Source organism: Pinus tabuliformis, chromosome J (genome assembly GCF_031772625.1).
Source record: "Pinus tabuliformis cultivar Carrire ecotype Pingquan chromosome J, CPIR1, whole genome shotgun sequence".
Lineage (NCBI taxonomy): Eukaryota > Viridiplantae > Streptophyta > Pinopsida > Pinales > Pinaceae > Pinus > Pinus tabuliformis.
The window spans coordinates 1,440,215,057-1,440,233,834 of record NC_142295.1 but is presented as its reverse complement, the minus strand read 5'-3'; the positions used below and the strand labels follow the sequence as shown (position 1 = coordinate 1,440,233,834).

General features: G+C 40.6%; 1 protein-coding gene across 1 annotated transcript in view; it reads left to right on the top strand.

Annotated features, from left to right (window-relative positions):
• LOC149232775 (equilibrative nucleotide transporter 3-like) overlaps window positions 1–18,778 on the top strand; it is a 103,498-nt gene that overhangs the window by 8,570 nt on the left and 76,150 nt on the right. Inside the window, exons 2-6 of the mRNA XM_089376565.1 lie at window positions 10,684–10,775; window positions 10,910–11,014; window positions 13,404–13,559; window positions 13,660–13,803; window positions 13,903–14,008. Of these exons, the coding sequence (XP_089232691.1) occupies window positions 10,716–10,775; window positions 10,910–11,014; window positions 13,404–13,559; window positions 13,660–13,803; window positions 13,903–14,008 (571 nt within the window). The 5' untranslated portion in view covers window positions 10,684–10,715. The remainder of the gene's footprint in view (window positions 1–10,683; window positions 10,776–10,909; window positions 11,015–13,403; window positions 13,560–13,659; window positions 13,804–13,902; window positions 14,009–18,778) is intronic.

The window sequence follows — 18,778 nt, the reverse complement described above, 5'->3', positions numbered from 1 at the left end:
ACATGCATAGGGCTCAATTCACCTAAGTTAGTTCAACCCTCCAATGGAGCCAGGCGAGCATTAGAGTACTGGGCCTTATGCCTTCACATTGCTGAAAAACAAAAATTAAAATGAGCATGCACCATGAAAAATTTTCAAACAAGGAACCTGATACATGCTCTTGAAATGACCTCTGGTGCTGACTTAAGAATAGGCTCATGTACTTAGCCACAGGGTCATGGAATAGACAAGGAATGTTTGCAGCAACCTCTTCTTTACATACAGTCTGCTGGTTGATGTCTTTTTGGTTATGGCAGCTACAAACACCCTTCAGCCCCTCAACTTCAGTCTTTCCAAGAAAAACTGACTGCTACTCTTTAACTACACATTTTTCAATGGGACTACTGTCTTGGAAATCTGCAACAGACTCTTCACTGTCAGAACTATAAGAGTCATAAATTGGAGGGTCTGTTGAGAAGTCTTGGCATAAATCTTTCTGCAACAATTCATCTTTGGGCTCTTCTTGAAAAACTTGCTATTGGGAGCTTTCTCCCCATTGACTGGTAAACAACTCCTTCCGTACTTTCATGACCATTTCCTCCTCCTCAGAATCACAAATTGGAGGAGGGTCTTGGTCTTGTTCCCCATGTGAAGGGTGTGCATTGTGAACTAGAGCCTCTTTGCTGACCTCCTGATCAGCCTCCTCTTCTTGCGCCTTTGGTGATGCTTCCTGATGAGAGTAGATGTTTTCTCGGAGAGGAGCTCCACAAACATCTTCAGCAGATTCATCAACCTCAGGATTGTTTTCATCATTACAAAATTTGCAGCAATCTTCAAACATAGCATTCGGTAAATAAAATGTCTTGTAATATTGATGGAATGCTGTATGGAAACATTTCAAGGAAGATATGCTGCCCTGAGGTAGTGTTTTAAACCAAACCCTAGCATCCCCCTCTAAAGACAATTTGAACAACTTCATTAGTACATCTTCAAGAAGAATACCTTGTTGCTCCATGCATTCATGAAAGTCTTTGAGGTGCTGGTTAGGTCTTCTCTCTGAGTTCCCACTGAATTTAGGCAAATAGCTATCCCACTCATGAAATGAAGGAACATGGTTAGGATAACCAGCAATGGAAGAGAAATCCAGTGGGGCAAATTGGTTGGCCAGGAATGCAGGAAGGGCCATCTTGAAAACCTCCCTATGTGATTGATTTCAACTTCGAAAGCAGGGAGAGTTTTCAACTGCTGTAGCATCAGAGTGAGTATGGGGTTGCTTAAAAGCTAGGATGATCAAAATAGAGATATGGACAGTGGAGTTGCTAGGATGTTTACCATAGAATTGACAGTGGAGTCGCCAAGGTGAGAGATCTTCAACCCACACTTCCCTAGCTCACCTAACAGGGGAAATGTAAAACTTTGTTGTACCCAGGGAAAAATATTCTAATTCGTTCCCCGGCAACGACGCTAGAAAGATGTTGTGGCTAAATCTTGCACCTACAGCACAAGTGCAGCAGGAGGCAAGGAAAGCTCCCTAGAGACAGCCTCTAGGTTGATTGTAGACTAGTGCCTAGGACATCTTAAATAGAGGAGTGCTTGTAAGGTTATATCAATATGTGAGGGGTTTGTTGTTGAAATTTCTAAGTCTGGCACGTTAGAAATCCCTATTGCATTATCTAATTTAATTTCTCCTACTTGTTTATTCCATTTGACAAGTTATTTATAAATATAAATACTGAAATAAACACAAATGTAGCCTTAACTCATATACAAATCAACAACTAAAATAACTGAGACAAACACACAAGGGACACCGTTATCCCCAGAAAAACCCAACGTGGGAAAACCGGTGCAACAGTTCTGAGGGTTTTATTATTATGCAGATTTCTTGAGTACAACTAGGGTGCCAAACTGGCTCACTCAACAAGGATTTCTACACGACAGTAATACCTCTTCTTGAAAGAATATATTCAGCTTCTCAGCACTAGTTTTCCGCACAAAAATCCTTCCGACGCTTCTCCAAGGTTCTGCATCAACCTTGCTAGCCTCTGCGTAGCTCTGGAACCCCCTGCATCAGCCTTCTACCTCTTTGCGTCAGCTCTCTAGCCTTTTCCGTCACCCACGCAGGCCCCTCAGCTTCTGCACAATCTCTAGCTGCCTCTGTGGAGCTCTTGTTGCCTTTGCGTAGCCTCCTCAGTCACTGCGCTGGCCCTCTAGCACTATCTCTGCCTCTCTGCTATGTACTCACTGCCCCTCGCTGCAACTCAGATCACTTGTTCGAATTTTCTCAGCAAACCCCACTCCAGAAAATCGAACTGATTGATCAATCTTGGTGTATCTCCAACTGACTGTCAAGCCTCCTCTTATACTTTTCCTGTTGAGTCTTCAACGACCGAGATTAAGTCCCTAATCAACGACTAAGATTAGATTTGGTTTGATCCATGTCATTTAGAACCTTCTCACCTAGTTTTATATTAATACTCATTAATATTTTAATTTTCCTAAGTTTAGACTTAGGAACCTCATTAAAAATATTAATTATTTTAATATCTCTCTAACTGGGTGGAATTTCCCCAAACCATTTCTGGGTCTTGGAGATCTCATGTGCTTTAGCCTCTCCACCAATTTTCATGGCTAGCGCACATCCGATGCTACCATAAATCAATACTCCCTCTTGGCGAGGAATGTGCTCTAGTAATGCTCCACCACTGAGCATCACATTGATCCTCCAGCATCGGTACCTGTGCTGATGCTGGGCTTGCTGCCCTACATCCATTGCATTGTTGCCTCCTATACTACTGCCCATGGCTCCGCCACTACCACTGCTACATCTGTACTGTAGCTCCCTCTGCATCTGTGTTGCTGCTGCTGGTCCTTCCTCCCAACACTACGTCTGCACTGCGACTCAGTTATTGAGAAGTAAGTAACTGATCTACCCAACTATTGACACCCTTGTCAGTCCGGAAGCCTCATGATGCTGAAGCTACTTTCGCTGCTATCTTGTGCTTCCTCTGCTGCCTATGCGCTACTGCAAACACCTCTGTGACTCTCGCACTGCTGCAACCTACATTGTGCCTCCCACACTGTTGCAAACACCTTTGTGCATCTCGCATTGTTGCAAACACCTTTGTGCATCTCGCACTGCTGCAACCCCAATGCGCTGCTACAGACCCCAACACTCTAGCACTACCTTGTCGCTTCATCACATCTTGGTTCTTCTCGACATCCGTCATCTTGCTACTATCATTCAGGGCTCTCGTAGCTAGATATGATCCAAGAGTTTAGGTACCTCAAGGATCTTGCCCCTCATCTTCTATAGTGCTCTGGACTACAACTCGATGTCTCCCCACCTCTTCTTTAGAGTTGCATGAACACTCATGTCACAGTCGTCATCCGTCTCGACTTCTTTCTCCGCCTTAGCCGGAGCTGCCTTGGAGTCAGAAGCCTCTCCCTTATTCTTCTTCCTGGGACACTGGGTTGCATAATGACCTAGCTCCCCACAATGGAAGCACTTCACCTTGGAGATGTCCTTCTTCCTCTTCCCCTGCTGTCCCGCAGATGCCAGAGTCGCATCCTCCTCCTCCTCTTTCTTGATTCGACCTCCTTTGCTGCTACTCCCTGCCTTGGTCAGCCGTCTGATCTCTTCTTGGCGAAGAGCTGCCCACATCTCTTCCCATCCTGGAAGATTAGCTCTGCCCAAAATGCTTTGGACAAATGTCTCCCAATCCTCGGAGACTGCATTCAGGGCGGTCCTCACCATGAACTCCTGATTCGGCGTGGCCCCTATGGAAGTAAGTTGGTCCCAAATCTCCTGCAATCTGCTGAGGTATAGATCTATCTGCTCCCCCTTCTGCATCTGATATGACCGTAGCTGATTCTCTAATAACATCTTCCGTTGCATGGAAGTGCCCTGATACAATGTCGTCAAAGTATCCCACATCTCCTTTGTTGTATGCTTTTCGAGAATATGTGGTACGACATGATCCTTGACCTCATCAAGGATTATGCACTTTGCCTTCGCCATTGCATCCTCATACGTTTCATTATCAGCTGGGTCGACTGGGATGGCCACGGTTCTCAAGGCAAAGCCCTTGATGCGATGTCTGTCTAGAACAGATAGGATCCTGGCCTTCCAGATTACAAAGTTGGAGGCATCGTCCAACCTGTCTTGATCCCTCAATCCGTTCATTTCCATCTCCACTCCTCTTCTGGACTCTCTCTGAGTCTCAACTTCCCTCCTGTAAGTTCTCTCCTAGACTCCTTTTGAGTCTCGACTTCCCTCCTGGAAGTTCTCCCTTAGACTCCCTCTGAAGTCTGTGTCTCGATTTCCTTGCTAGAAATTTTCTCGCCAACTGTCGATCCGGTCCTCTCCGATCCTTTTTGCAACTGCAACTCGGATCTGGATTTCTTGGATAGAAATCCATCAAGGCAACGACCACCTCTACCTTGGTTCTGTCCTGTTAGGTACTTTTCTGCTTCGACAACAACAGTGCCCCACTAGCTTCCTAATCCACAATCTGTCCACAGCTCCCTATGCCCCAACAACTGAAGAAACAGAGCCTTCCAGCTCTGCACAATCCCGACAAAGGCTGAATCACTCCTTTGGCCAACTGCGTCAAGCCTACCTGACTGAGTAGGATGACGTGGCTCTTTGTGAGCCTCTTTTGCCTCTCTCTACCTCTGTGCTGGTCCTCTCTCTGGATTGAAATGATGACGTAGGTCCTCTGCGTCACTCCTTCTCTGCTGCTTTCTGCTTAGGGGCAACTCTGTCTCCCGAGACAGCTGCTACTGCTGCAAATACTTTTGATTACGCTTGTGCCTTCAGTCCTCCTGTGATTTGTAACCCTTTGATACCATGTTGAAATTTCTAAGTCTGTCACGTTAGAAATCCTTACTGCATTATCTGGTTTAATTTCTCCTACTTGTTTATTCCATTTAACAAGTTATTTATAAATATAAATACTGAAATAAACACAAATGTAGCCTTAACTCATATACAGATCAACAACTGAAATAACCGAGACAAACACCTAAGGGACACCGTTATTTTTGGACAATCATCTCCAGAAACACTCAATGCGGGAAAATCGGTGCAAAAGCTTTGAGCGTTTTATTATTATCCAGATTTCTTAAGTACAACTAGGGTGCCAAACTGGCTCACCCAACAGAGATTTCTACACAACAGTAATACCCCTTCTCGGAAGCAAATATTCAGCTTGTCAGCATTAGTTTGCCCCATGAAAATCCGTCCGACGCTTCTCCAAGCCTCTGCATCAACCCTACTAGCTTCTGCGTAGCTCTGGAATCCCCTGAGTCAGCCTTCTGCCTCTCTGCGTCAGCTCTCTGGCCTTCTGTGTCACCCACGCAGGCCCCTTAACCTCTGCGTAGTCTCTAGCTACCTCTGCGTAGCCTCCTCAGTCACTGCATTGGCCCTCTGACACTATCTATGCCTCTCTGCTATGTACTCATTGCCCCTCACTGCAACTCAGGTCACTTGTTCAAATTTTCTCAACAAACCCCGCTCTAGAAAATTGAACTGACTGATCAATCTTGGTGTATCTCCAACTGACCCTCAAGCCTCCTCTTATACTTTTCCTGTTGAGTCTTCAACGACTGAGATTAACTAAGATTAAGTCCTTAATCAACGACTAAGATTAGATTTGGCTTGATCCATGTCATTTAGAACCATCTCACCCAATTTTATATTAATACCCATTAATATTTTATTTTTCCTAAGTTTAGACTTAGGAATCCCATTAAAAATATTAATTATTTTAATATCTCTCTAACTGGGTGGAATTTCCCCAAACCATTTCTGGGTCTTGGAGATCTCATGTGCTTTAGCCTCTCCACCAATTTTCATGGCTAGAGCACATCCGATGCTACCACAAATCAACATTTGCAACACTCCAATTGTCACATAATGAAAGATAATGAGGGGGCTTGGTTCATTCCTTGAAAGATATGAGTTATATATTTCGGGTATTCCTTCACACACACAGTTCCCAGTAGTATCACATAGAACAATGGAGGCTGATTACTTCAAAGGGGATTACAAATTAATAGGCTTTGTTGAGTAAATGAAAGAGGATTAGGAGAAAGCATAACTCATCATATAGAGCCCAAAACATCCAGAATTCTATGTTGAAAACATAGAGCCGCAAGCAATGGGAAATTCTACACTTGTTTGAGTTACAAGCAGAAATAATGGACTGAAGAGAGGATGGGTGCTATGATTCTTATAGAGCAGTTTAAAGATATACTTCAGCCCTTCATACATGCATTATGCATTAATAAATCAACACACATGGATCTGTAAGGAAGCATGAAATAATTTCTAGCAGCTATTGTAGCACACATGCAAAGAAGAATATGAACATAATGGAATTAACAAAAGGAAAAACATATTGTAATGCTAAGGAGGAGGAATCACCACCATTTTTGTGATAGTTTGAAGATCTGCCTATGTAAAGTTATACAATCTAAGATAACAGTCATTCACTTACAGATTTATGAGCCAAAATATGGTATCACAGAGTTCAGCCCTCTCGGGTGAGAAATTTCGGAACCCTGGTGTTATAGATTTCATCCCCCTATTTATAAGAAGAGGGGGAGGGCTTTGATTTCTGAGCTCAAGCCCCAGCTGTCATGCTAGACTAGCTGTCTCGGCTCTATAAGGCTCTGTTACCACCTACCTAAAGGTTACAGTAGGGATCGAATCCCTTTCTTGGAAAAAATGCAAAAATAAATGCACAGAGAAAGAAAATTGAGAGAGGAAAGGGAAGGTGTCACTTTGCTGCTTCAGTGGAGGCCTTGGATAGAGCCACATCCCTGCTGTCATCAGGCTTCTTTTAGGCTGCTTGAGGCGGTTCACTGTTGCTCGGCCAGTTTCTGTCAATTCTGCCTTAATTGCCTGAGTGACCTGTTCGGTGGAATAGGGAGCGGAGTGGGAAAGGCGTGTGTCCAAGCGGTCCTTTTCTGTGTAGAGGGAATGGAGCACCATGCTGTGCCATTAAGTCTTCCTGAGTTCCCCCCATACTGCTCTGCAGCTGTGCCATGCTCCATTAAAGTCCTTAGTTGCCGACCCATCCGCCCATTTAAATCTCTGTGATAGCGCTCTCTGTGCAACACGATTGTGGACCTTTAACATTAAAAATAGATGAACATGCAGGCGTTTTTAATTTCCCCTTTGGCCCCCTTTATCATAGCCCCTTGTGTGACATTCCTCAATATAACCGGGGGCTGGGACTAGGGGTTTAGTCTTTTGAGCGCCAAGGCTTTGAGCAGCCGTGTGGGGGGGCATTTTCCTTTATACCCTGAAATGCCATTGTTTTCCCTTTGTACCACATTGGCCGATATCCCGGATGCGAAATCCCTATTCAATAAAACACATAACCTATCGCATTTGAGGGGTCCCTTTCCTTATCGCAATCGCAGCTGGGGAGGAAACATAGCGGAAGAGAAGCTTTACATTGCGTGATCGTCGATGAACCTTCTAATGTCGTCACTGCCACGTGTCTCCCCATGAGTGGTGACACGTGGCATCCCAAAACATACCCATAGGACCCCTAAAAATGCCAAAAACGAGTGACATGTGTCCACCCGCCACATCATTCTCTGTACGTGCCACGCCACTGGTGATGTCAGCTGCCATGTCAGCTCGGTGGACCAATCGGAGGCCGCCAAGTGGCCCCTTGGATGAGAGAGAAAGTGGCTCGCTCAACCCTGTTTTTGTAGGCATTTCCTTTGTATTTGAAATTCGGCCCTCCTTGACGATTTTGTTCTATATCGCAATATTGGCGATTTTCAACAATTTGTGACTACAACCTCTGTCGATCGTCAATCGTCAATGCCACGTGGAAGATAGAGAAAGGGGAGGTCCGACCCTTGTTTTGTTGGCCTTTTCCTTTGTAAATTGTTTTCTCGGCCCCCGACGATGTTACACAAAAATCGCAAATCGGTGGTTTGTAGGTCTTTAAAGTTTTTAGATCCGCTGATATGCCGAACTGTGAGACTGCCGTGATGCGGGATTGCACCATGTGGAGGAGAGAGCAAAGGGGAGGCTCGACCCCTATTTTCCCATGATTTTCTTTGTTAACACTTTCCAGCCCCTCCCTGGCGGTGCAACATAATATCGCAGTATCGGTCCCCTGCATGTTTTGGAGTATGTCGTAACTGATGGACTGCTGGGATTACGATACGCCGATAATGCGATAAAAGCTGTGCCTGGACCTGCCGACCGCCGATATGCGATATCGGCAGTTGGCGGATCGTTGTTCCTTCCAACATCAATGCTCCTAACCTGCCTAGACCCACTGACGCCGATATGCGATTACGATCGGCACTCCGGACCTCCGATTGCGATTTGCCTCGACACTTAGTCATTTCTTGGGTTTGTTTGGCTTTTCCAAGGTAGACTTCAGAATGCCTTAACTTATGCTCTAGGAGTCCAGTTTTGGACTTCCATATACCGGTGGAAAGCTCTTTCCGAGCACTACGCAATGGAGAGGTACCGATTTCGGATTAAGCTCTGATAGCTTTTGTGGCTCAAAAATTGGCATCAACTTCACTGTTGTTTGGCACTTGAAGCAATTGATAACTTGTGAAGCAGTGAGTGACAACACCACTGTAGTAGTAAGAATTGTAGTTATTGTGGACATGGAAATTGCAAAGATAACTGAGACTAGAGACAATAGAATAACATAAGATGGAGCAATTAATTTTAAGAATGTATATATGGATAACCTCTTTGCACTTATCTATTCATCAACATTTTGTACAACTTAGGATTCCTAATAGATGATGCATCATCTGCAAGGTACATCGTTGTAAAACCAGTCTTATGGCCTTGCGAGAGAATAATGGTTTGGCCCTTAGGGTGTTATCCTTAGCAGAGAGCATTGTCCTACAAGCTTAAAATATGAAAATTCTCCATTATCTTGGTGATTAACAATTAAAATCTGAAGAACAATAGTATGCAAATCCTAAGACCTGGTATGAACTCTCCAAGGTCTATGTGTCCGGTAGATTTGTATTCTATGATAGACGTGTATACTTATCGATAAATATGTGCATATTGTTCACTGCCAAAAGGAGAGGAGATGTTATAGGTTCAAATCCAGAGAAGTAGATTATATATGTTTCTGTGATTTTAGCAATCAAATTATTGGGAGGAGACTCGAGAGGTCCCTTGTCCCATAAACAAGGGTTTTCATATACAAATTTGATGTCTAGTTTGACTGTGACTTAAAATTAGACTATTATTAATTACCTAACACAATTACCTTCTGCCTTATTAGTGTTCTGATTCAATTTGCCTTCTTGAAATATTGGACACTTTCTAGGTATTCCGCTGTCAAGTTTGGTCTTTCAGCATAAAAGCCTCGGCCTCTTTTATCATCAGCAAATAAAAAACATGCTTCTACAGGATTACTTTTCTATTCAATTTATTTTATGATCTTTGATTTGCTCTTCATTATCTGAATTAAGTTTGTTCACTATAAGTCTTTGTTCTCTCCATTGGTCTTTGCCTGCTAGCAATCGACAATAAACTAACTATCCGTATTCTCTCTTACAGCTAATGGGCTGCATGCATGGAATTCACTGTTACTGTGTTTGTAATCAACATACAATGTGATGATTCATCACTTTGTATTTGCTTTTTGTATCACGTTTGGGACATTACTACCTTAACTGGTAAAGATACTTATATGATATATCCATAGTTACTAGGCTCAGCTGAGTTAACTTGGCTAATTTGACTCAGCTGGATCTAAATTTGAGTAGATCAGACAGAGTCGAAGCCTAACTTGGTCAGAACTCATTGTCTAACTCTGACTCGAGCCGAACTCGAGTGTTATCAGAGGATCTGACTTGGGCTTGGGGAAGAATCGGGTAAAACTTGACAACTAAAAAATAAAATTTCTGTCCAAGGTATTTTGTTTTGCCCAACTTTCCTGAATTAACTCTTAAGTCTTGCCTGTTTTTAAGTCAAACCTTATTTCTTTCCTGAATTAACTCTTAAGTCTTGCCTGGTTTTAAGTCAAACCTTATTCCTTTGTCCATACTGAGTTGGACCCAATGCTTTATAGAAACAGATTCCTTAATGCTATTTCATAGAGACATATAATCGAGCTTAGGATCAACTGATGATTTCCATCACTGTGTCTATCATTTGGAACCAATATACAATGCATTTACCTATTTGAAATATGAGTTCCTTCAGAGCTAGAACTCTGTAGCAGTACTTGCAGGAGTATCGAACTTGAGAGCTTCCTACAAAGTCATATGAAGAAAGAGGAGTGTGTATAGGGAAGTGCACTACACTTGTTTGATACTTCCACACATTTTGAGGACATGCCAATGGAAATGTCAATGTTGTTGGATACACTGGCGTTGGCTAGTTTTAGAAAAGTTCTCTTTGTTAAATATGTTGTTTTCAGGAAGTAATATTTCCAACCAAGAGGATAAAGACTTGGCATGTCTAGGACATAATGGTGTTATTTCTTTCCTGTATTTGCTGAATTATTAGTATTCCACCACTAATAATTTCATTACATAGCTGCCTGGTTAGTAGTATATTACAACAGTAACTTGTTAACGCAAAAGGATTCCGTTTGTTTGAACGTCATAAACTGGAAGGAATTTTAGCTTTGAATTAGAAAAATGGAATATATTCTGAAAAATATGTTTTCCGTCCAAATATAGGCCCGCTGCCTGATCATTAAAAGAAAGCAGTCATGACAATAAGCAATGCTTTTGGACGTGATGAATTACAGAACTCTCCAGCTCAAAAACAGGTCAGCATATTCAGTTTTGTCTACATCAGAGAAAAATTAATAAGTAACATTAACTTTGGTTTGAACATTTATAAAATCATTTCAGAGATTCTAAATGAAAATTGCATGTACTAATCTTGCTTAATTAATTACAGGGAAGACAAGGGGCATACATAGTTTGTTGGCTTCTCGGAATTGGAAGCCTTTTCCCCTGGAATAGTATGTTGACAATTGAAGATTACTATGAATCTATATTTCCGGTTAGTATTACAATTTACAAAGTCTTGTCTTAATCTTTCTTAGTTTCTTGTTGTAATTTTGTGTTGGTAATACTTTGCTCCAACCATCAGATTTTTACCGATCAGTTTTATGGTTGAAGTGTCACTGCTTCTCCAAGATAACTCGAAGAATTAATACAGCTACAAAAGTGGAGCATGAGATATTCGTAGTGAAAATTGCTAGCTCTGCTGTGTCTGATTAAGTTGGAAAATTCAAAATTGCAATGTATCATAAGCATGGGAATTCAAAATCGGGATAGAAATGTGTGCTTTTATTTGTATTTATTATTTTAGTTGAAGATAACATATCATGATTCATCAACAAAAGCTATACATTGAGAACAGAGTAGATACAAAAGTTACATTTTAGGAAGTTTGAGAGAGTAAGAGATACTAGGAACTCTCAATGGCAAATGCCACTACTAGATATTATAAGTTAAAAGTCGTAAATGCCTTGGTTTCCTCTGAAAATCTGCTATACAAGCATTTGCTGACCCAAAATTAAGCCAGTCATAAAAATACAATGACAGACCTCAACTATAATTGAAAGTTTAGGGTCCAGTAGACTTCAACATCAAACAGTTTTTCATGAATAGAATTTACCTAGAGGACAAGCTTCCAAGAAAACTTTCAACTGGAAGCAACTTGGTGATCTCTAACTTGGATTCTATGCTTGGAGATCCGCAATGCTATAACCCTAATAGTAAGTTGTCTTTGGATTAAACCTGTCATTTCACTCTCAGGAGAAGACATTGATATAGATGATTTTCGTGTGCATAGCTTAAACGTGGAGAAAGCACTTAACACACAAACTAAAACACAAGATCACGCACAAGAAACACAAGAATTTGCCATTTACATGTAATCTGTATACTCTACTGTCATCTGATATATGCATATATGAGCTTACAAGAACCAAAAATGGGATGTACATGCATATTTGAGATGAATAGCTTTTATCACTTGGTTTTCCTAAATAAGGCCCATCCCTATCAAGGAAAATAGGATGAAAAGAAAGTTTAATGAGGAAAAGATAAGTGCTATTTTACAATTTTTGACATTAATGATTATAGCCTCTGAGTTTTCATCATTTTGTTCTTATGTTGGAGAAATTGATCTAATTTCCAACCTGAATGGAGAAAGAATCGCTGAAAAGTGAAATGAGACAACCATATGGCCAGATTTCCAGTTGGAAAATGGATTTCTAGTTTTCTTTCTTGATCTATGAAAATTCACAGCTCTTACTTTTTTATTTAACTATTATTTTATTATTTTCCTAAAACATCCATTTTATTTCTCAAATTTCCTCCAATGTGCATTACACACAAATTATGTTAAAAGTTTGTTAAAATTAAAATGGTTGGTTGTAAGGCAACATCTACACCTATAGAGGTTGACTTCAAGATATTAACCACATTTTACTCTAAACTAACAAATGCATCTCTGTATAAACCATTGATGGGACTTTGATTTATCTGACAGCCATTAAATGGGATTTGAGCTTTGTAGCAAATCACATTTCTAAATTTATTACAACTACTAAGGTTGATTGTCGAGTGACAATCAGGAGAATTTTGACATATGTGAAGCGTAATTTAGAGTATAGAATCAATCACATTATATGGTTGATGAGAGGCTTTCTAACGTACAAGGTATATATATTCATATTAGGCAGGTTCAGCCTTAATACATGCGTAATTTGGTCATTGAGTAAGAAGCAATATTCAATATTTCTTCCCTCTTTCATTGTAGCTTGTAATATAGTAGATACTTGCAAGTCACACAAAAGTATAGTACTACACTTTCACAAGGATAAGTGGAGTATTTCGAAATTTACAAATAATCCTATTTTTTGAAGGAGTGGACAAAGCATATGGAAGTGTATTGCCATTATATTTGGATATTTTTAGTTAGATTGTAAATTATGAGAAAATTTCAGAATCTGACAGACAAGAATGAGGTTAAACAATTGACTTCATTCCTGTCTATCAGATTCCTAGAATTTGCAATCGAGTTAAGTTCAATTATTATATTCAATAGTTGGTAGAGAATGAAGAAACAAAACTACAATATTGTGCAATTCTCGTAATAAAATCGATTTTGATTTAGATATTCTACAATTTTGCGAATATGAATCATTCCATAAGACTTTTCAAAATTGAATCAATTAGTTAGAATGGTTTAATCTGCTTGTTTGTAATTTCTGCTGCTAATATCGGAAAAAAATATATTATATATGTTTGATAATCAATGTGATACATTATCAATCTGTTTGGTTTCTTTGTGATTACTTGTCTGAGACATTAATGGGCAAGAGAGACGTACATTTTTTTATGGCGATTTTATGATATTTTTTTGTGTTGTTCTGCAGCGATACCACCCTTCAAGAGTGTTGACTATTGTATACCAGCCATTCGCACTGATAACCATGGGTATACTTTCATACTATGAAGCTACTAGCAATACAAGACGCCGGATACTATTGGGATTTATACTTTTTAGCATTAGCACACTCCTTGTTCTCGTTGTAAGCATTCAGAGATGAACTTTGCAGTTATGATGTTTTCCACAAATCCACTTTGTAAAGTTGCATTTTCCTGGTTTAACGATCTTTATTTTGTGAATAGTTGGACCTTGCAACATCGGGAAAGGGAGGACTAGGACCTTTCTTTGGCATATGTATAATAAGTGCGGCATTTGGTGTTGCCGATGCTCATGTTCAGGGAGGAATGATTGGAGATTTATCGTATATGCATCCTGACTTTATTCAGGCAAGCCATAATCTCTGTTATTTTCATTCTTCATGTTGAAGATCAAGATATGGGTTTAACTTTCAAGTGACAACGATGTTTCTATTTATAAATGTGTAGTCTTTCTCAGCGGGATTGGCAGCATCAGGAACTGCTACATCTGCATTGAGACTCATCACAAAAGCAGTCTTCGAAAGCTCAAAAGAGGGCCTTCGCAAAGGAGCTTGTATGTTTATTATGCCTTATGTCCATAGAATTCTTATTGATCTTCCCTTCCTGTTTTCTAATCATAATATATACATGTGGATGTAAGTATCTTATTAAAAAAAACTGCAGTCTAACTATTTACGTTTAGGTATATTTTTCGGTCAAATTTACTTGAAATTTGGCAGGAATTTGTTGGAATCACAAGTTGTATATGTGAACATTGCACAACCCTAATGTCCCAAGGGTTTTTGATGGTGTTGAATCCATTTATACATTCAACTAAATTTTAAACAACAAAATTCACAATCTGACAAAAAATTTGTTTCGCCAAATTTCAACCAAAATATCGAAAACGTACAATAGTTAAACAACACCAAAAACCTAAATAAAAAAGAAGATAAAAAGGAAAAAGAAAGTTGTGAGTAGGATAGGGTAGACCTAGAAGGTATACCCTAACAAAAAGAAAGGCACAATATATACTTGAAGTGGAAGGAGATGTAAAAGTGAATGAAAGAATATTACTGTTATTTCTATTGATTAGATTTTATATTAAAAAATAATAGTTAAATCATATGATATAAAATACAAAATTTTCAGATGTGATATCCCCAATTTCCTAATTTGCTCAAGTGTAGCACAATTTTGACAGTTTTGGCACGGAGACCATTTTTGGCATTTGGACTTAGGAGAAAAAAGGGGAAAATCACATCGCTAGTCGCACCTTTAAATTGCAAAGGCAACCTTACTAGGCACTGGGATTGTGATCTATGACCATTTCTAGGCACTGTGTACCATAGGTCGCAAACTGTGTTGTGAGACTAGAACAACATCTCGCTGTGGTCTGCCTATGTGATTTGCCACGACCTTTTACCTATCGCATGCGATAAAACCCATCGCACAACTCCTTTATGCAAATTCCCTCGCATGTGCCTTCACTTTATAATAGAATTGCCTCTCATTTCTTCTTCATTTTGCTTCCAACGACCGAGCAAGCGACCCCTCCTCTAGCTAGCTTGTGCAAATGCGACGTATGGTAAGTAACAATTACTCTTCGTAATCATTACTTTTGGTTTATTTTAACAAATATGCAATTGGCTCTTCACCTTCCCCTACATGCTAATAACTCTAGATTTGAGCCTTCCTAAACTATTACTCCTGCACTCAGCCAATTGGCTCTTCACCTCCCCCCGCATGCTAATAACTCTAGATTCGAGCCTTCCTATACTATTACTCCTGCACTCAGCCACTAGGTCATGATTCTCGATTTGCTTCTCAATACTCAGTGGTATCGAACCCTAGTTTGCCACTTCTACACCAACGATCTTGCCGTAAGCCTGCACTCAATCTCGCGGGTTTGTTCATGACTACCATGTTGAGCCACAGACTTCGAGCCATCATCTAAAGCCCAACTTAATTGCGTATGTTTGTGGCTGGCATTATGTGAGTTTATGGTTCGAAAGTAACGTTCATCCGTGTAAAGATGTCACACTTGATTTAGGGGTCAATTTCCATGATACATTGTTTGATCTTACCGTAGGGTTTTCTGTTCAAGCCATTCGAAGTCACTTGAAAGGATTTTATGTAAGGGATGTAGTTACGTTGGTCATATACCCAAACGCTTGTGCCTCCCTTGCAATCTCATGATGAATGAATCCACTGCCATCACACTTCTATTATGCATCAAATTGCAGTCGTTAACCATGATCTGTGATATAGGCTTGAATGGCAACTAATATAAGGTTGCAATTCATGTAGTGACTTAGCTAAGTTGCAAGTTGTGTTTTGTCTCATCCACTCCGCCACCTAGTCCCACGATTTGGGATAAGAATTAACGATGCAACTTGTTATCTTAGGTGTTAGTTTTTGTAGCATTAGATGTGTTCTAGCCACGAAATTTGGTGGAGGGGCTAGAATACATGAGATCTCCAAAACCCAGAAATCGTTTCTAGAAATTTCGCCTAGAAATGACTTAATTAGATTGTTAACCAGTTTTAAAATATTTCCAAGTCTAAACATAGGGAATGTAGTTAATTAATCATTATTAATTAAGTCAAGGGGAGAATCATCTAGAAACTCACATGGATTGATCCAGAGATGATCCTAGCCATTGATTATGTTTTAATCTTGGCCGTTGGTGCTCCAACATAGGATTGTAAGAGGAGGTCGATGTGGTGATGAAGAATACACTTGAGCAGTTCAATTTCTTAGCAGATCGATTTTCAGAGTAGCAGTAGTTAGTTGCCGGAGAGAGAGCTAGAGATTGAAGCAGTGAGTGAGGGGCAGGGACAGTGATCTAGAGGAAGTTTTCCAGTGTTGAAATTTCTAAGTCTGACATGTCAGAAATTCCTACTGCATTATCTAGTTTATTTCACCTACTTGTTTATTACATTAACAAGTTATTTATACATATAAATACTGAAAATAAACACAAATGCAACCTTAACTCATATATAGATCAACAACTGAAATACTAGACAAACACACAAGGGACACCGTTATTTTTGGACAATCGTCCCTGGAAAAATCCAATGCGGGAAGACGGTGCAACAATTCTGAGGGTTTTATTATTATGCAGATTTCTTGAGTACAACTAGGGTGCCAAACTAGCTCACCCAACAAAGATTTTTACATGGCAGTAATACCTCTTCTCAGAGACATATATTCAGCAAGTCTGCCCCACGAAAATCCTTTCGGGGCTTCTCCAAGGCTCTATGTCAGCCTTGCTAGCCTCAGCGTAGCTCTAGAACCCTCTGCGTCAGCTCTCTGGACTGCTGCGTCACCCACGCAAGCCCCTCAGCCTCTGCGCGGTCTCTAGCTACCTATGTGTGACTCCTGCTGCCTCTGCGTCAGCCTCTCATGTCACTGCGCTGACCCTCAGGCACTATCTCTGCCTCTCTGCTATGTACTCACTGCCCCTCGCTGCAATAGATCACTTGTTCGAATTTTCTCAGCAAACCCACTCTAGAAAATCGAACTGATTGATCAATCTTGGTGTATCTCCAACTGACCCTTAAGCCTCCTCTTATACTTTTCCTGTTGAGTCTTCAACGACCAAGATTAATTCTCTAATCAATGATTAAGATTAGATTTGGCTTGATCCATGTTATTTAAAACATTCTCACCCAGTTTTATATTAATACCCATTAATATTTTAATTTTCCTAAGTTTAGACTTAGGAACTCCATTAAAAATATTAATTATTTTAATCTCTCTAACCGAGTGGAATTTCCCCAAACAATTTCTGGGTCTTGGAGATCTCATGTGCTTTAGCCTCTCCACCAATTTTCATGGCTAGAGCACATTCGACACTACCACAAATCAACATCCAGATCCAGAGAGGCAACAACAAGAGGGCTGAGTTATCCCAGTGAGGTAGTGCAGAGCACTGCGCAGTGACTTTAGAGAGGGCAATTCGATTTGCTGGAGAGAAAATCATTCTTAGATCCAGAGGCCGGGTAGAGGTTCTAGAGGGTCGGAGAGACAAATTTCTCAGCAGCAGAAGGCAAAACAACTTCATCAGAGACTAGTCAGAGGCTAGATGTCATAGTGACTGTGCAGTCCAACGCAGAGGGTGATGAAGAAGCTTCAAGAGAGACGATTTCCTCAGCAGCTGGAGGCAGAGTAACTTCATCAGAGACTGGTTGGAGGCTCTACGTCGAGCAGACTGCGCAGAGCAGCGCAAAGGCTGACAGAGGGGATCAGAGGGCCGAGTTTCTGAAGGCATGTTGTGTCGGTATTGCTGGTGGAGGAAGGGTAAATTCCCTTCAATAATTTTGCCCAAAATTTCTTGCTGTGGATTACTAGTTCCAGGCATCTAGGTTGTACTCATATTTTCACTGCTGCATAATAATAAAAACTTTCACTACTGCACCGATTTTCCGAAGTTGGGTTTTTCCAGGGACATTCGTCCAAAAATAATTCTCATATTTTATGTGCGTGTGCTAGCATTTCTCAATTTCCAACATGTTATTTTTCCGCAATTTTATTTGTGAAGGTTGCATTGTGTTTATTTTGATGTTGGTGTAGCAATAAACTGAATAATTAATTATCAATTAGAAGAAATAATACCAGTTGTTGCAATAGGATTCCAGTTGTGGATTTTTCACATTAGGTTGCCACTGGACCATACAAGTTTTTCTTGAGGTCACAGATTGCGATTTCAACCCTTAGTGGCACTACTAATGTGAAATGCGACTTGTACTACAGATGCAAAGTGCGACTTCCCTTGCAAATTAAAACGCGACTTGTGCTGCTAATTAAAACTGTAACCTACTCTATAGATTGAGCCTGTCACTTGCCTTGTTGATAAACTGCGACCAGGTTATTTTACTTTGGTTGTCCATAGTTTGCAAGTCGCAGTGACAGTCTTTAGTGCTCTGCCATATTGAAATGCAACTTACACTACATTTGGAGAGTGCGACCTGTCCTGCTAATTAAACTTGCGACCTTGTTGAAATTGTGACCTGCCCTCTAATTTAAGCCTGCGACTTGCTCTAGGGTTTCCATTTTGCCTCCTAAGCTCTGGCTTCCTGAAACCCTAGCCTAGACCTTACTCTTCCCTTGCATAGTCGGTGATTATCATTGTTTGAACTAACATTTATGTTGTTGATCAACATCAGGTACCATCAATATTGATTACCTAAGCATCTCATCTTCCTTCGGAGAGATGGGGCTGCTCGTAGTTAGAGGATCTGGTATGAGTTCTGGAAGAATTGAAAGCAACATAGAAGGGGTCGTGGATAGTCCTCCAAAGCTACCTATCTATGGTGATAATGCTTGTCGTATTGAC